At 39.2% G+C, this 14268-nt stretch overlaps 1 protein-coding gene across 2 annotated transcripts in view; it reads left to right on the top strand.

Annotated features, from left to right (window-relative positions):
* The window catches only part of DIP2C (disco interacting protein 2 homolog C), a 313009-nt gene that overhangs the window by 253066 nt on the left and 45675 nt on the right, over positions 1 to 14268 (top strand). For both annotated transcript variants that reach the window (XM_059471165.1, XM_059471173.1), the window contains 5 exons: positions 3343 to 3466; positions 5029 to 5150; positions 8204 to 8315; positions 8402 to 8511; positions 11272 to 11402. In XM_059471165.1, the coding sequence (XP_059327148.1) occupies positions 3343 to 3466; positions 5029 to 5150; positions 8204 to 8315; positions 8402 to 8511; positions 11272 to 11402 (599 nt within the window). The remainder of the gene's footprint in view (positions 1 to 3342; positions 3467 to 5028; positions 5151 to 8203; positions 8316 to 8401; positions 8512 to 11271; positions 11403 to 14268) is intronic.

Here is a 14268-nt window from a genome sequence, read left to right as displayed (position 1 = left end):
TTGAAAAGCACAGGCTTGCCAAACCAAAGCATTTTCCCTAAATATAACAATGGCTGTTTGTCAGATTGGACCATCTGGGAGAGGTGAGAGTGAGGAAAGGAGGTGAAGAGAAGAAAATGTATGTTCAGAATACAATCAAATCTGCAGAGGATCACTAATAAATCTCTCTGCATAACGTACATGGGCTGCCAGCCTGGCACAGCATTTCACTGCTTACTAAAAATGAGTCAATGAATGAGATGGGTACAGAACTTGGCTTTGCTAAGGGTAAAACTTCCTTCCTTTCTGTAGTTTCTTTACTTCCTGGATGATTACAGATTACAGATGACAAACCAATAATTCTCAAGACCACAGAGAGAATTAAGGTCTGATTTCAAACCGTTCCATCACAGTATATCCACACATATCTGTCAGATCTGGGGAGCACACAAAGTGTGTGAGGGTCTTCAGGAGAGGAGAGGCCTGGAAAAGTGCTGTTCCCCTGCAGTGGTAGCTGATGTTGTCTCAGCCTATGTGGTTTTTATGCAACTTGAATGGGTTCCTAAACCTCCAGTAATTTGTGGACCTCTGTGAAATCACCACTTACAGTTTTTACAGAATGTCCTTCTCCATTTTACAGTGCTGGTACAAAGTTCAGTTTGAAGCTACCAGTAAGTAATTAAATACATTTTTTTAGAAATTCAGGTTAATAGCTCATAATTGTGAATATGTGAAACCTGACAGATAAATAGTGAAGTAGTAATGTATTTTTTTATGGCAAAGTACAAATCTTGAGAGGCAATGCTGTTTCTAAGTTCAGTATTGCACCATTAAGTACTGCATTGCTGTGTCCTGTAGGTTAGGAGCAAAAATGCTGTGAGAAAGAGTTGATGTGTGCTATCCCATCTCTTCCACACAAGGCTGTTGCTTTTGAGTTCTAAATAAAACCAAACTTCCCATGCTGGCAGAAGGGTTCAAACAGGGAAGGGAAGTAAGGACACAATGTGCAGAACAAGGATTGACAAAACAAATTCCTGTGCCATAGAAGTGAAGAGTAGTTGGATTTTACAGCTTCTCTGTTACTCTCAGTGAAGAGTATCTCATCATATGAAATTTGATTGAGATGTAATGCTTTTTGGAGTGAATTAATATTTTATGGAAAAGGACAGATTTGGTGGGGTTTGCCCTAGGCAAATTTTATTACCCATCTTGAATTTTAGTTCTGATTTGTAACTTTTCCTATTTTCTCTTCTTTGGACGTTGTCTGTACACTTTGTTCTAAAACATTCAGGCATCCTGCAGTGGATGACTAATGGAAGTCCACTGAGATTAGTGTTTTCCTGTAACCCAAGCTCTGAGAATTTGAAATATTTCAAAATTAGTGCAGTACATTGTTTTTAATGTGTGTCATGAAGGATTGCAACACCTTTACATTTTAGGATAGCTCATTAAAGGCCCAAAGGGAGTAGTTGCCTGATGTTTCCAAGTGATTCTTGTCCAACAACAGGATTCTCCTTCCCTACACTTCATATAAACAGTGACTTCCCACTGGCTCACAGGCAGCAAGTGCCAAAAGTCTTAAATGTAAACAAGCTTTGCACAAATTCACTTCATTTACAGCAATTCCCTGTCTGCTAGTAGGAACTATGCTTATGTGTGTGGGGATACAAAGAGTCCTTCTTCTCATAACCATGGCAACAGGCAATTTCTTGAAAGAAGAAGTGGAGACTTTAAGTACAGGTGAAATGGAGAATTCCTGACAGGTCTGCAGTGGCAGGACAGCCAGACCTCACGTTGCTTTGGCACTCTCAGGGCTGGACAGATGGAAATCATCTCTGGTCCAGCATCCACAGAGTTGCATATGCCTTTAGAGGAAGCCTTCCTAGTGAAACAGTCTCCACATTGATCAGAAGACTGATTAAAACTGTCTGAAGTGCAGTTCAGTAAATGTGGTTGCTGAGGATGATGGAGAGGAATGCTGAGCCCTTTGTCCATTTTATTTCCAGCTGGGCTGTGCTCTTTGCTGGCAGTTTGTGATGAAGCCTGTGAATGCCAGGTGATGCTGGTAACGTGGCACTGCTTGCAGGGTTGTCCTTTGGCAACTGCTCCCTCCTCTCTGGGGCCTGGGGAGCAAGCACTGCAGTGGTGTGGGGTGGTGGTGGATGGAAACAACCCCAGAGCAAATACTTAATATTCCTTGCCTTGTTCAAATAGAGTGCAAAGAATGTTTCCTTCTAACAGTGGACCTTCTTGCTTTCTCTCTTAAGGAGGATAGTGATGCAATACTTTTTTATTGTATTATATTGCATTTTTGGTGCACTGTTCTATTTTAGCATATGTTTATGTGTTCTTCTTTAGTATATATGAACTAATATATATGTGTGTGTGTGTGTGTGTGTGTGTGAGTGAGTGAACTTAGTGCTTGTGATAGGTGCCAGGTGTGTCACAGCTGTGCTGGAGACTGAACTCCTCTTTTTCCACAGAACAAGAACACAAGCCAAGATGCAGCCCTTCCCACACTGCTCTGTCCCTTTCTCCCAGCCCAGACCTGGCCTGACCTGCCCTGGTTGCAGCCAGTCTGTGCTGTACATTTGTTTTTAGTCTTCTGAGGTGTCTGCCTGCACTGGTAGTGAATTTTGTGATACAGATATATATACTTTTCTAAATATCTACTTCTGTGTGTGCATATATACACACACATCTATATGTATGTAGGAAGTGCAAGAACTGTAACATTCATTCAATTTAAAACACTGAGATTGTTTGATGATTTTGGGTTTGCACTATTTGAAATACTTCAAAAATGCCAAGCTCATGCTGACCAAAGTTATTCAAATTTAACAAATGGCCTTTCTTCTCTCTTTCATTTATATGCAATATAAGTGCTTATCTTTTGTTCCAGACTAATTTTTTTCCCATCACAATCCTGTGTCTTTTGTCTTTTGTCTTTAAAGTATTTCTGCTGGGCCATTTGGCTCCTCTCCAGCATGCAGACAACAAAATGCAATTTTCAGAATTGCTCTCCACAGATGCTCCAGTGTGCTACAGACCATGAAGGCACTTGCCTGGCTGCAGCAGGAATGCTGCCTGTGCAGCAAGGGAAGCACAGGATATCAGCACACTGCTCTACTGCCTTGGTGGGGGCAGAAGGCACAGAGAAAGGAACAGAGAACATTCCTCTACTTTAGAAACATTTTCTCCTTCCAACTACAGTTTGGCCTAAGGCTGAATGTTTCATATTTTAAGTTCATTACATGGCATATTGTGGCTGCCCCTCATCCCACAACTTCTAAGGTGAAGAGGAAAATAGAGTTTCAGCAGATCATGTTATCTCCTGTGACATTTATCTTTCTTCCCGTGCAGGGAACAATAGCCAACTCACTGACATGTGTCCAGCTGCACAAACGAGCTGAGAAGATAGCTGTCATGCTGATGGAGAGGGGACATTTACAGGATGGAGACCATGTGGCTTTGGTTTACCCACCAGGTAAAGAATTGCTGTGGCAGCACCCTGGGACTCCTGCAAGTTCATCAGCTGCTGCAGCAGGGCTGTTACTGTGCGCACCATGTGAACTGTCAAATACAAGATGTTTGCCTTGTGCACATTCCTCTGAAATTAGTCAAATCTAGTCAAAAGAATCTCTCTTTATCCATACACACCGATTTTATTTCTTTGGGTTCAGATTAAGACTAACCTGTGTTTTTAAAACCTGTCTCTTAAGAGCGGTCAAATTAAATTACAGCTTTTTTTTTAATTTACTGGATGCAGACTATTTTATGAGCATGCAGTTCCATCTGCTAACTGTTCTTAGGTTCACCTGTTCCATTCCCACTTGCTGCATTTCATGAGGGTAAAGCAACAACAACCAGGAAGTAATACATGGGGTTTTTTTTAGAGTAGAAATTGATAAGTAGCAAATGATCAAGAAATACAAAATTGTCATTACAATTTTCTCTATAGACTCTTAATCTAGATAGCTCTCTTGGTTTTGATTTTCATCCTTTGGCATCAAGGCTTTTAAGTTTGTGTTAACTGGTAACACATTTGACATTTGCTTGAAATTATTTCTGACTTAGTGCTACTCTTTCATCTTTAACATTTCTTGTGTGTTAGCAAAATAAACAGTCTGATTTAAGGTCTGTAATGTGATATTTGGTTTGTAAGGACTGCAAGACACTGGTTATATCTATGTAGTTATAGGAGCAGTTTTGCAATGGTTAATATGGGAAAACCTTTTCCACAAAAGAAGACTAATACTTCAAACTTAAATGTTTGTTTTCTGTATTTCACTTCCTATGAATGAAGCATTTTATTGAAGGAACAATAACCTACCAGTACTGCAGATCCTTTTCCACTGAAAGAATAAACCAGCCCCCAATGTAATCTTATCACAGCCTGTGTACAGGACCAGGGAGGTGACAGACAGCAGTGTTCAAGGGATCTTTGAACTGTTGTCTATTCAACCTCCTTAGGTAGCCTGGAGGGTCATATTGTCCATCTCCTGCTCTCAATATTTATATGGCACAGCACTAAATTTTATGTTAGAAGCAGGATTTCAAAATCATTACTTCCTTTTTTTACTGCAAAATTTCAGGTAGATAAGTATGTGAGGTTAAAAATGGCATTAGAAAGACAGTGTTTTATGGGACCTCCAGATGTTCTTGCTGCAGCTGATAGGACCAAGCATCATCCTACCTTGTCCTTTTGCTGGGCCATCCCTCTTCTTGTACACTCTATAAATGTACATTTAGGAAGATAATTAATATGTAGAAATCACACTTTTAACAGGCTACTTCCTGAACAACAAACTGGAGTTCTCCTAAATCAGCTATCTGGCTGCAGTTTTGTGTGTCACCTGTGGTTTTTCACGCTCAGAACGGTGCAGCTGAGAGCAACCATTGAAGCTGAGCAAACACTGACAAGGGGCTGAAAAAAATCCGTTAAAGGGCTTAGTCACTCATTTAACTTTCTGGGTGCAGTTCCAAGTATTATTTATGCTGACACAGGAGTGTGTGATGAAGCTGTTTGATTTTTTTGTTCCCGTGCAGGGATCGACCTGATCGCGGCGTTTTACGGGTGCCTGTACGCGGGCTGCGTGCCCATCACGGTGCGGCCGCCGCACCCCCAGAACATCGCCACCACCCTGCCCACCGTCAAGATGATCGTGGAGGTGAGCACACACCCCAGAGTGCATGAGGAGGTGAAATGGGTGTGTCTGGTGAAAGATTTGTGTCTTTAGGAGCAGTAACCTGAGTGAGGGGTGGCTGGGTTGAGGAGTTGTGTTCCTTCCCGGGCTCCGGACTTCAGTGTGCTGCAAAATCACTGCTGCAATACACAACCTGCTCACTTGAGCTGTCTTATTTTGCCCCAGTTGTGTGACTCCTTTCAATAAATATATTTTAAATGCTTCTTTATATTTTTATATTAATATATAAATATTTATATAGCTATAAATGTATATAACTCCACCGTCAAGATGATGGTGGAGGTGAGCACACACCCCGGAGTGCATGAGGAGATGAAATGGGTGTGTCTGGTGAAAGATTTGTGTCTTTAGGATTTGTGTCTGAGGGAGGGGTGGCTGGGTTGAAGAGTTGTGTTCCTTCCAGGGCTCTGGTCTTCAGTGTGCTGCAAAGTCAACACTGCTTGGCAATACACAACCTGCTCACCTGAGCTGTCACATTTTGCCCCAGTTGTGTGACTCTTTTCAATAAATATATTTTAAATGCTTCTTTATATTTATATTTTATATAAATATATAAATATTTATATAGCTATGAATATATATAACTGTGGTAGGATTCCTCACCTGCAGAGCCACACAGACTCTTGAGAAAAACCTAAGTGGGAAGTGCACTCTATAAATGTACATTTAGGAAGATAATGTCACCAATGGCATGCTCACCTCTGAATAGCCAACTGTTCTCCTTTTAAAACAATTTCAAAGTTTTGTTGTAAAGATGTTGGTCAGTATTTTGTTTCATCCAGGAAAGTGTTGCTCAGACTTTTTCATTCAATTCTTTCTTTTGCTGTTTTGGCTTTATCTAAAAATGTTTTAACCTTTGTTGCACATAAATAACTAAAATATACTTCTTACTGAGGGAAGTAAAAATATTTGAAATTAGATAGCCCTTTACACTGGGCAGTTTCTAATTTACTGATTGGAATTCTGAAGAAACCAGTTTAAACAAATGTGTTTTTACCATTGATAATTAATTTTGATATTTTCAATTAACAAGTAGTAGAGATAGTTGTAATTTTTGACTTTCCTTATGGCATCAGATGCCACAGAGTATCAGAAGAGGTATGAAAATTTGTTATATTATTTTCAGGATTCTTGTTATTGAATATTTTGGCACTCTGTGTTTTTAAACATCAATTGTTAATGCACAGAGGTGGTGTAAAATATGTTTTTTTCTTTTAAAGTTTAATAGCTAAACTAGATGTTTGATTTCATGATAAAAAACTGACAGATCTAAGCTTGCTTGTATTCATTGTCCCTTTGATAGACTAACTTTAGATAAAATGTTGACATTTATTGGCCATGTTAATGCCAGTCAGACTTATAAACCTCTCAGCTTTGTTTTACACAAGAATTTATCTCAATATTGAGATTAATGGTTTTGTAGAAATTAAAATGTTGCAGCTGTCTTTTCATTGCCAATGCAGTCACACAAATTCCCTGATGTGATGGGGTCAGTGCCTGCTCTAACATGTTGTATGTCTGCATAGCACCTTTTGAAGTCAGTCAGAATGACTTCTGAGTAAAATTTGGCCTGCATAATTGTGTTTTGTGATGAGCTGGTAGTTGTAAAATATAACTGAATTGAGCCCCATCTTGAGCAGTTCCTAACCTGTAGCTAAGCTGTGTTCTTCCTCCTTCCCACTGTCCCTGTGTGTTTACCTCTGATGTGGAATTCTCCAGGCATGGATATTCTGCATTTTAATGAACCTTCTGATCATCCCAATTATGTAATTCCTGAGGGGGCTGGGAACCACCAGCTCTTGAAATTCCTTTTGTTTATGGTTTAGTGTCCCAAATCAAGATTTTCATGGATTAAGATTAGTGATGTAAGAATTAATTTGCCTTGCCATGACAATGAAAATGGATTAAAGGGTGCTGCAGTGGCTTTGTTTGTATTCCCTTTTAGCTTGAAGTATTTAAACAGCCTATACAGGGCAGTCATAGGATTAGAGTGTCAAGAGATTAGAGTTTGATTCAGTGATGTTTGCTCCAAATTTCAAAATGTCCAAATTTCTGGTGTTCTAAAGATTGACTTCCATGAGATCACTGTCAGTAGAAGATGTTCTGTTCTGCTCAGTGGTAAAATTAATGTACATATGATTACTGATTTTATTAGTTTAAACACAGGAAATTTGGTGTGCCATGAAATGTTTCATTTTCCTTAAAGAAAAAAATACACTCAGCAGCATTTGCACAGATTTTCAAAGTTTGGGGAAAAGAAAAATAATGTTGCCTTTCCAGTTTTTCCTGTGTTTTATCTTCAGCGATTTCAGTGCTCTTATGCATGTTTGTCTGAATTCCTTAAGCATATTAATTTTTATTAATAAGAAGTATTCTTTTTAAGAAAGAAATATTCTTGTACTTGATACCTATGAACTTTTAAGGATAGCAAACCTAAAAGAAGAATTCAGCATCTATCATTTAAAGTTTGGTGCAGATGGAATTTGCTGTAAATTTCTGTTCTAGAACTACTTTTGCCAATATCAGAAGAGCTCCCAGTGGTTTATCAACAGCACAGGAATTGGAAATACATGGCTAACATAGAATTGACTTAAGATAGTAAAAGTATTAAAATAAAATGTCAGACTAGATTTTGGTTTGTCTGAAAATATTGTTTATGAACCAAGATACATTATTGTCACATAGGAAATTTTTTTGGACACAGTCTTTTTTACTGGCACTTTGGGGTGAGAGCTGATGCAATGTGTTGGAAAGGTCACATTCTCACTGTTAAGGTGACTTTAATTTCATTACAATGCTCTTCTCAAAGTGCAGTTTTCATGTAAGTTGTAAAACTCACATGACTTTGTCTTCTTTGTGAGCTGCATTTTTGAGCATCTTCTCACCTGCCAGTCACAAAACAGGAAGTTGATATACCTGTGTCCTGTTCTGGCAGAAAATAAGTCACAGTCTTGCCATTTTCATGGGGGAGTTAATTAGTATCCCATTGTGGTTTTATTTATTTTTTGAATTTCCAGGTGAGCCGCTCTGCCTGCTTAATGACCACGCAATTAATCTGTAAATTGTTACGGTCGCGGGAGGCGGCGGCAGCCGTGGACATCAGGACATGGCCTCCAGTGCTGGACACAGGTGAGTGCTGGGCCAGGGGAGCTCGGTCCCTTGTGTCCCTGGGCTGGGCAGTGACACACACACGTTTCTGTCTCTGTCTCCACCAGATGATTTGCCAAAGAAGCGGCCTGCACAGATCTACAAACCTTCTAACCCTGAAACACTTGCTTACCTTGACTTCAGTGTCTCCACCACTGGCATGCTGGCAGGGGTAAAGGTAGGGACTTATGCTCAAAGCTGCCCTATTTGCCATTCTGCCTGGCTTGCAGGTGATTCCTTGTGATTTTTGGAAGCAGAAATTGAAGTGCTTCCTCCCATGCAGACATTGTTTGAATCCATTGACACTAAATTAGTTTTTCTCTAGTTGATACAGGACTGTGTGTGGTGGGTTAGCCCCACTCCTCCTCCTCAGGCTAAAACTTTCATTCCATTACTCCTGTGCATAGACCACTAGTTTGTCTGCCTGAAGCATTTTCCAGCTTAGGCATCTGTTATTTCCATTTTATGAGGGAAATGAGACTGTCATCCTTTTCCTGCTTGTTCCAGTGCCCATTCATTGCTCCCTTCTTATTGCAACTCAGCTACTGGCCACTGGTTTTCAATGTTCTCTTCTTCTTGCAATTAAGGGACCTAATGATTTCTTTGATATATTCACCCAGTATAGTACTACATTAAGCTGCAAAAATTAATTGATAGATTTGTTTGCTAAGATGAGCCATTTTGAGCTCTTGCCTATTTCTGCCATTTTCTCCAATTGTGGCTCTAGCCACAATTCATCAATCTGTTTTACCTAACTTATGTATCCCACTACTGGTTTCACCAAGACACACTAAAATCACTCTGTTATTCTTACCTGTTCCTTCCTTACTCCTATTTGTTGCATATCCAAGGGCTATGATTACTTTAGCAATCTCTGCTGATGTATCACACTTGGAGCCTGTGCTGAATTCCTCACACTCCTTAGTACCATCCATCTATTTGCAGAAATTGTCAAATTTATAAACAAAGAAAACATAATTTTCCCAGTTTTTGGATGAAGGGATGGAAGCAGAGAGCTGTTGAAGTGACCAGCCTGAGGCTGACTGATGGTTAAATGGTTGACCTGGCTGATGGTCACATATTGGAACTCCTGCAGCATTTATTCCATGTAACTTTGAATAGCTACAATGCCTACAGATGTGGAGTAGTCATTGGGCTCCTCAGTGGCCAACAGAGAGAGGCAGGGACTTTTAGGGTGTCATTTATCTGACTTATCTAAAACATCTATTTTTTTAAAGGTGTGAATGTCACATAAGTCTTCATTTCCTCTAGAGAAAGCCTCAAATGATTGTTTCAGATGCAGTCATCTGTATTAAATCAGGTCTGAATTACACTTCATCAGACTTGCAGAAATGGCTACTAACTATGCAAAGTGAGTATTTGGGAAACTTCAAAGATAGTCAAAGGCAGGACTAGTCAATGAGCCTTTCTTAGTGTGGCTAGAGGGAAATACAGATAAATCTATCGAGGAATTCTTGATTAGCTTCTAATATCTGGGTCACAGAGCCTGCAGGTCACTGATTCAGCAGGTTTATGTAAACAGTTACCATCTACTACATCATCACTAGTGATTAATTAATTATAAAATGATCAAAAGAGGCCACAAGGCTTATATTCGTAATGCAGTGGTACTAAATTAAAAGAAATGGCTAAATAACTCCTGTGGCCCCTCAAAAGTTGATAAATGTTTTGTAATCACTTTGAAATTAGTAGATTCCTCTTGCATTTACTCTCAACATTTTCAATTGCTTACATGCAGTATGGTGTAAAAATTCACAGAACAGCAGTTCTGTATCAGTTATGTTCAGTTTAATCCCATGTGAAAAAGTGGTTTTGATTCAGCTGGAGTAGAATTAATTTTCAGGCTGCAGATGATCACCACACAGACACCCATTCCGAGCTGGTCCTTTTGCATCACTTGGACCACATCCAGCCTCAGTTATGGCTGTCATTGGAATGGAGAAAAAGTCACTTCTGGAGATTTATTCCCCTGTTTACTTTAAGATCAAATAAATTTTACCTTCCAAGTGCCTGTTTTCCTCCATTGACTCTCAGGGAGCACTATATAAAGCAACCAGCTCTCTATGTGGCAGAGATCAAAGGTTTGGCAAGTTATCTCCTATCCACACTGTATTTCTAACACTGGTGTCTTTCTTGTTACAAATAGAGAAGACAAACATTAAAAGATCTTTTCCTGTTTCCACTGTCATGAGAACTTGTAAGTCAGGATGGGTGAGTGTGGAAAGCATCATAAAACTAGGGAAAAAATCGGAATAATTTCCTTTGGATCAGGTTTTTCATTTCTACTTTCTGCTTGTACTATCTTTGAAAGCTTCCTTACCAAGAATTTAAGAGCCTGTTTCTCAACCAGGAGCTGGATAACATGAAGATGTTTTACAGATATTTATTTACAGAAATTTTACCAAGTTTATTGGGGATTTTTATTGCTGAATGTTTAGCTCCTTAGTACTGCTTTGCTGGCAAAATCCTTTCAATTTAAAAAGTGCTTTGGCATTTTTTTATTTACTTTGTTAAGAAATACATACTTTAAAATATGTTACTGATGATCAACGAAGTGTTTCATTCAGTCACTCATTCCTTTATTCTTCCAGAAAGTGTAGCATGTTATCATTAGCTTTGCTTACAACTTGGAGCACATCTTTAAACCACTCACAGCTTTCTTCCTAAATCACTTCGAACGTACCATTCATTCTGTCTGCTCTCCCCTTTCACAATTATGTGGATGCCCTCTTGAAGGAAAATTATGTTTTCTAAGATATAAATTACCTGTGTGCATAAAACCAATTACATTGAGCATAAAGTCAATATTTATTTGGTGTTTTTATCTTGTAATTGATGTGAGCACTTGATGCAGTCTGGGAGTGAGCCTTCCAATGACACAGTTGATCATTTTAATTGCTTTGCTGTTGTGTTTCAGATGTCTCATGCAGCCACTAGTGCCTTTTGTCGTTCTATCAAGCTGCAGTGTGAGCTTTATCCCTCCCGGGAAGTGGCCATCTGCTTGGACCCCTACTGTGGACTTGGGTTTGTCCTCTGGTGCCTCTGCAGGTGAGGCTTCTCCTCCTCAGCCTTTTCTGAAACAGGTTTTCACTGTGCTGTGGCACAGCAGAAAGGATGGTGTGAGTGATGGAAGGATGGGAGGAGCAGGCAGTGCCTGTGGGACGGCCACAGGCAGCTGGAATTGCTGGGAGCTGTGTGGAAGCTGCAGTGTGGAGGGTGTGGTTTGTTTGGGCAGGGCATGGCTGGAGGTGTTTGGGCTGGGAAATGCATCAGAGCATCGGCAGGGCTGCTCATGGAGCTCCTGCTGCTTTACTGCTGTCCCTGCAGAGCCTGGACTGATTTAGTTTAGAGCTTTACCAATGTTACCTTAAGGAAGTGGTTTCCTCATGTCCTCTTTTTCATTCTCTAATCTGAAAGCAGGAGGAGATATCAGGGGACTCTGTCATTTGTGGGACTTTAGGGATGTGATTTTTGCAGACACAGAAGTGTTTTCTTGCAGAAGTGTGTTTTCTTGCACGTACTCATATGGCAGTAGAGAAGTTAACAGAAAACAAAACATTTCTAGTGAAATCAGCTTCTTGGGTTAATAAATTTGGAAATATAACATTTCTGTCAATCTCTATACCCAAGGGAGGTTACAGTTCAGCACTGAAAGCAGGTCTATTGATTTTTTTTAAGTTAGCTGGGTTGATACATAGGGAAAGGAAAAGAACTGTGGGAGTGTTAATGGAGCCCATTTTGATGAAGGCATCTCAGAGTCACAGTGGTCTGACATCTTTGCTCTCTCCATGGAAAGTTCTTTGGTGTTAGCAGTACTGCTATTTTTATTTGCTAAAATGAAGATAATCCACAGCATTAAAATACTTTGGATAAACTTTGTACCAATTTACTAAATACCTGAAGGAAATATTATTTGATAGCAACTGCAACAATTTCTTTTCAGCAATTATTGCTTTTTTAAAAGTAGGCTATTGGCACCATTTATTGCCCTTTTAAAATATTTGTTATTATATATTAAATAGGCTAAAGATTAACAGTATTATCTTATTCATTCTTGATCCATTTTTCTTGATTTAAGCCGTACTTGCCTAATACTGTTTTGGATTTTTCATAGGGATTAGAGTTGCCTTTGTTTTGAAAAACTTCTGGGTTTTCAGTGTTTTATTTACCCAACATAAAAGTAAAGCTATTGAGGCTGCAAAAAAACCCCTTCAGAAATATTGAGATTTTAATTAAATCATTCTGCTTTAATTTTTAAAATGTAGCTTTTTTAAAGTCAGTTGACTATTTCTGATAAAGACTTGAGTGTTCCAGCATGTGCTGATGTGTTAGGCCAGGGAAGGTCTGGGCAGCACCACAGGAGAGTTCAGCTGTGGAATGTATCATTGTATAAGATAGTGCTGGAATCCAGGAATAACTTCTGTGCAACATCATGGTAGAGCCATAAAACAGATAAATGTTGACCTGTCCAAAACACAAATAATTTGTGATGCCCAAGACTCTCCTGAATGCAAATTTTTTTTCTTCCAGAACCATTTCTCCAACAAATAAGCATTTGCTGCCCTTAGGTCCTTCCCAATACTGATAGCACTCAGCCTTTCAGAAGGAGGAGGTTGTTTATGACTGGCAAGTGAATTAAGGCAGCAAGCCTCTGGGAGAAAGCAATCAGAGTCCGCGCTCATTTGTAGCATACAGAAGGAATAGAAAATTTTATATACCATTTTCAAAGAAGAGAAAGGAGACAAGGGATTTGAGGGAGCTGAGATCAGGGCAGCAGCACTCGAGTCTTATGAACCTTCACATCAATCTCTTCTTTGCCACTGATCCCCTGTTCCTATTAAATCAGAAAAACTTCAGGCTGCAAGAATTGCGATTGTCATTTGGAGAAAGCTGGCATCAGATACAGCCTAATTAATTCCACTTACAAATCTAATTTCCATTTCATTACTATTTTAGAAATTAGTATTATTCGATGTGATAGGAAAAAATACATCCTGGAGTTTATAAGGCTCTTACTCCTCATAATTTAAAATTTTGTGACTTCGCCTTTTTACTCTTTGAGATTCAGCATAACTGGATCCTGCCCAACATTTCAACCCAGTTTTCTAACTCAGAAACTTCTACTCCAAACTTATGACTGTCTGTCACCACTTCCACTTACTAAATTAATATTTCTAATGGCATATGGAAATGAAGTTTGATCTTCAATTTTTTATAAGTTTGGGGCTTTTGAGAATTAAATAGGAACTCTTTGTTTTAGGAGCCCAGCAGGAAGCAAGAGCAACCTCCTGTGCTGGGTGCAGTTAAAAGTACATTTAAATTCCTTTATTAACTAGACCAAAGCTGGCATGGACTAAGAAATTGAAAGAAAAACTAACCTTTTATCCCCATTGTAGGTGCTTAGATGTTGTGCTGGCCTGCTCCACTGTGGTGCCCCAGAATGCCCCATTCTGTGAGGTCAAAGCTACTTAGGAAAGCTGCTGGAGCATGGAGCCAGCCCTTTGGTAAGTTTGAATATATTGCATAGTTTTGCAAAGTTTTTTATTTTTTTTAAATTTATTATTTTATGGCCTAAAGGTTATAAAATAATAAAGAAAAGAAACCTTGCAAAGCAGAGCAATACATTAAAAAGAACTGTTCCCTCTAAACTGGCTGCATGCTCCAGCAGGGTTTCCTTGGAACCTTTGTCATTGAACAGCAAGTCCTGGGTGTGGCAGCAGACATCAGCCCCATGTGAGTTCTCAAACCCCTAACTTCCTAATTTTAACGAGTTCTTACTCATGATTCAATAAAAGAATACATTATCTTTGTGTTTTTCTCTTTTATAATCTCATTTATCTATTCTGAGAAGGTGATCCTAGTATTCTGACTTGCATTGCATTACATTTTAAAATGTATTACGTTCTTTAAAAGG

The sequence above is a fragment of the Ammospiza nelsoni genome, chromosome 1 (genome assembly GCF_027579445.1).
Source record: "Ammospiza nelsoni isolate bAmmNel1 chromosome 1, bAmmNel1.pri, whole genome shotgun sequence".
NCBI classification, from domain to species: Eukaryota; Metazoa; Chordata; class Aves; order Passeriformes; family Passerellidae; genus Ammospiza; species Ammospiza nelsoni.
This window is presented reverse-complemented; position numbering and strand designations above follow the sequence as displayed.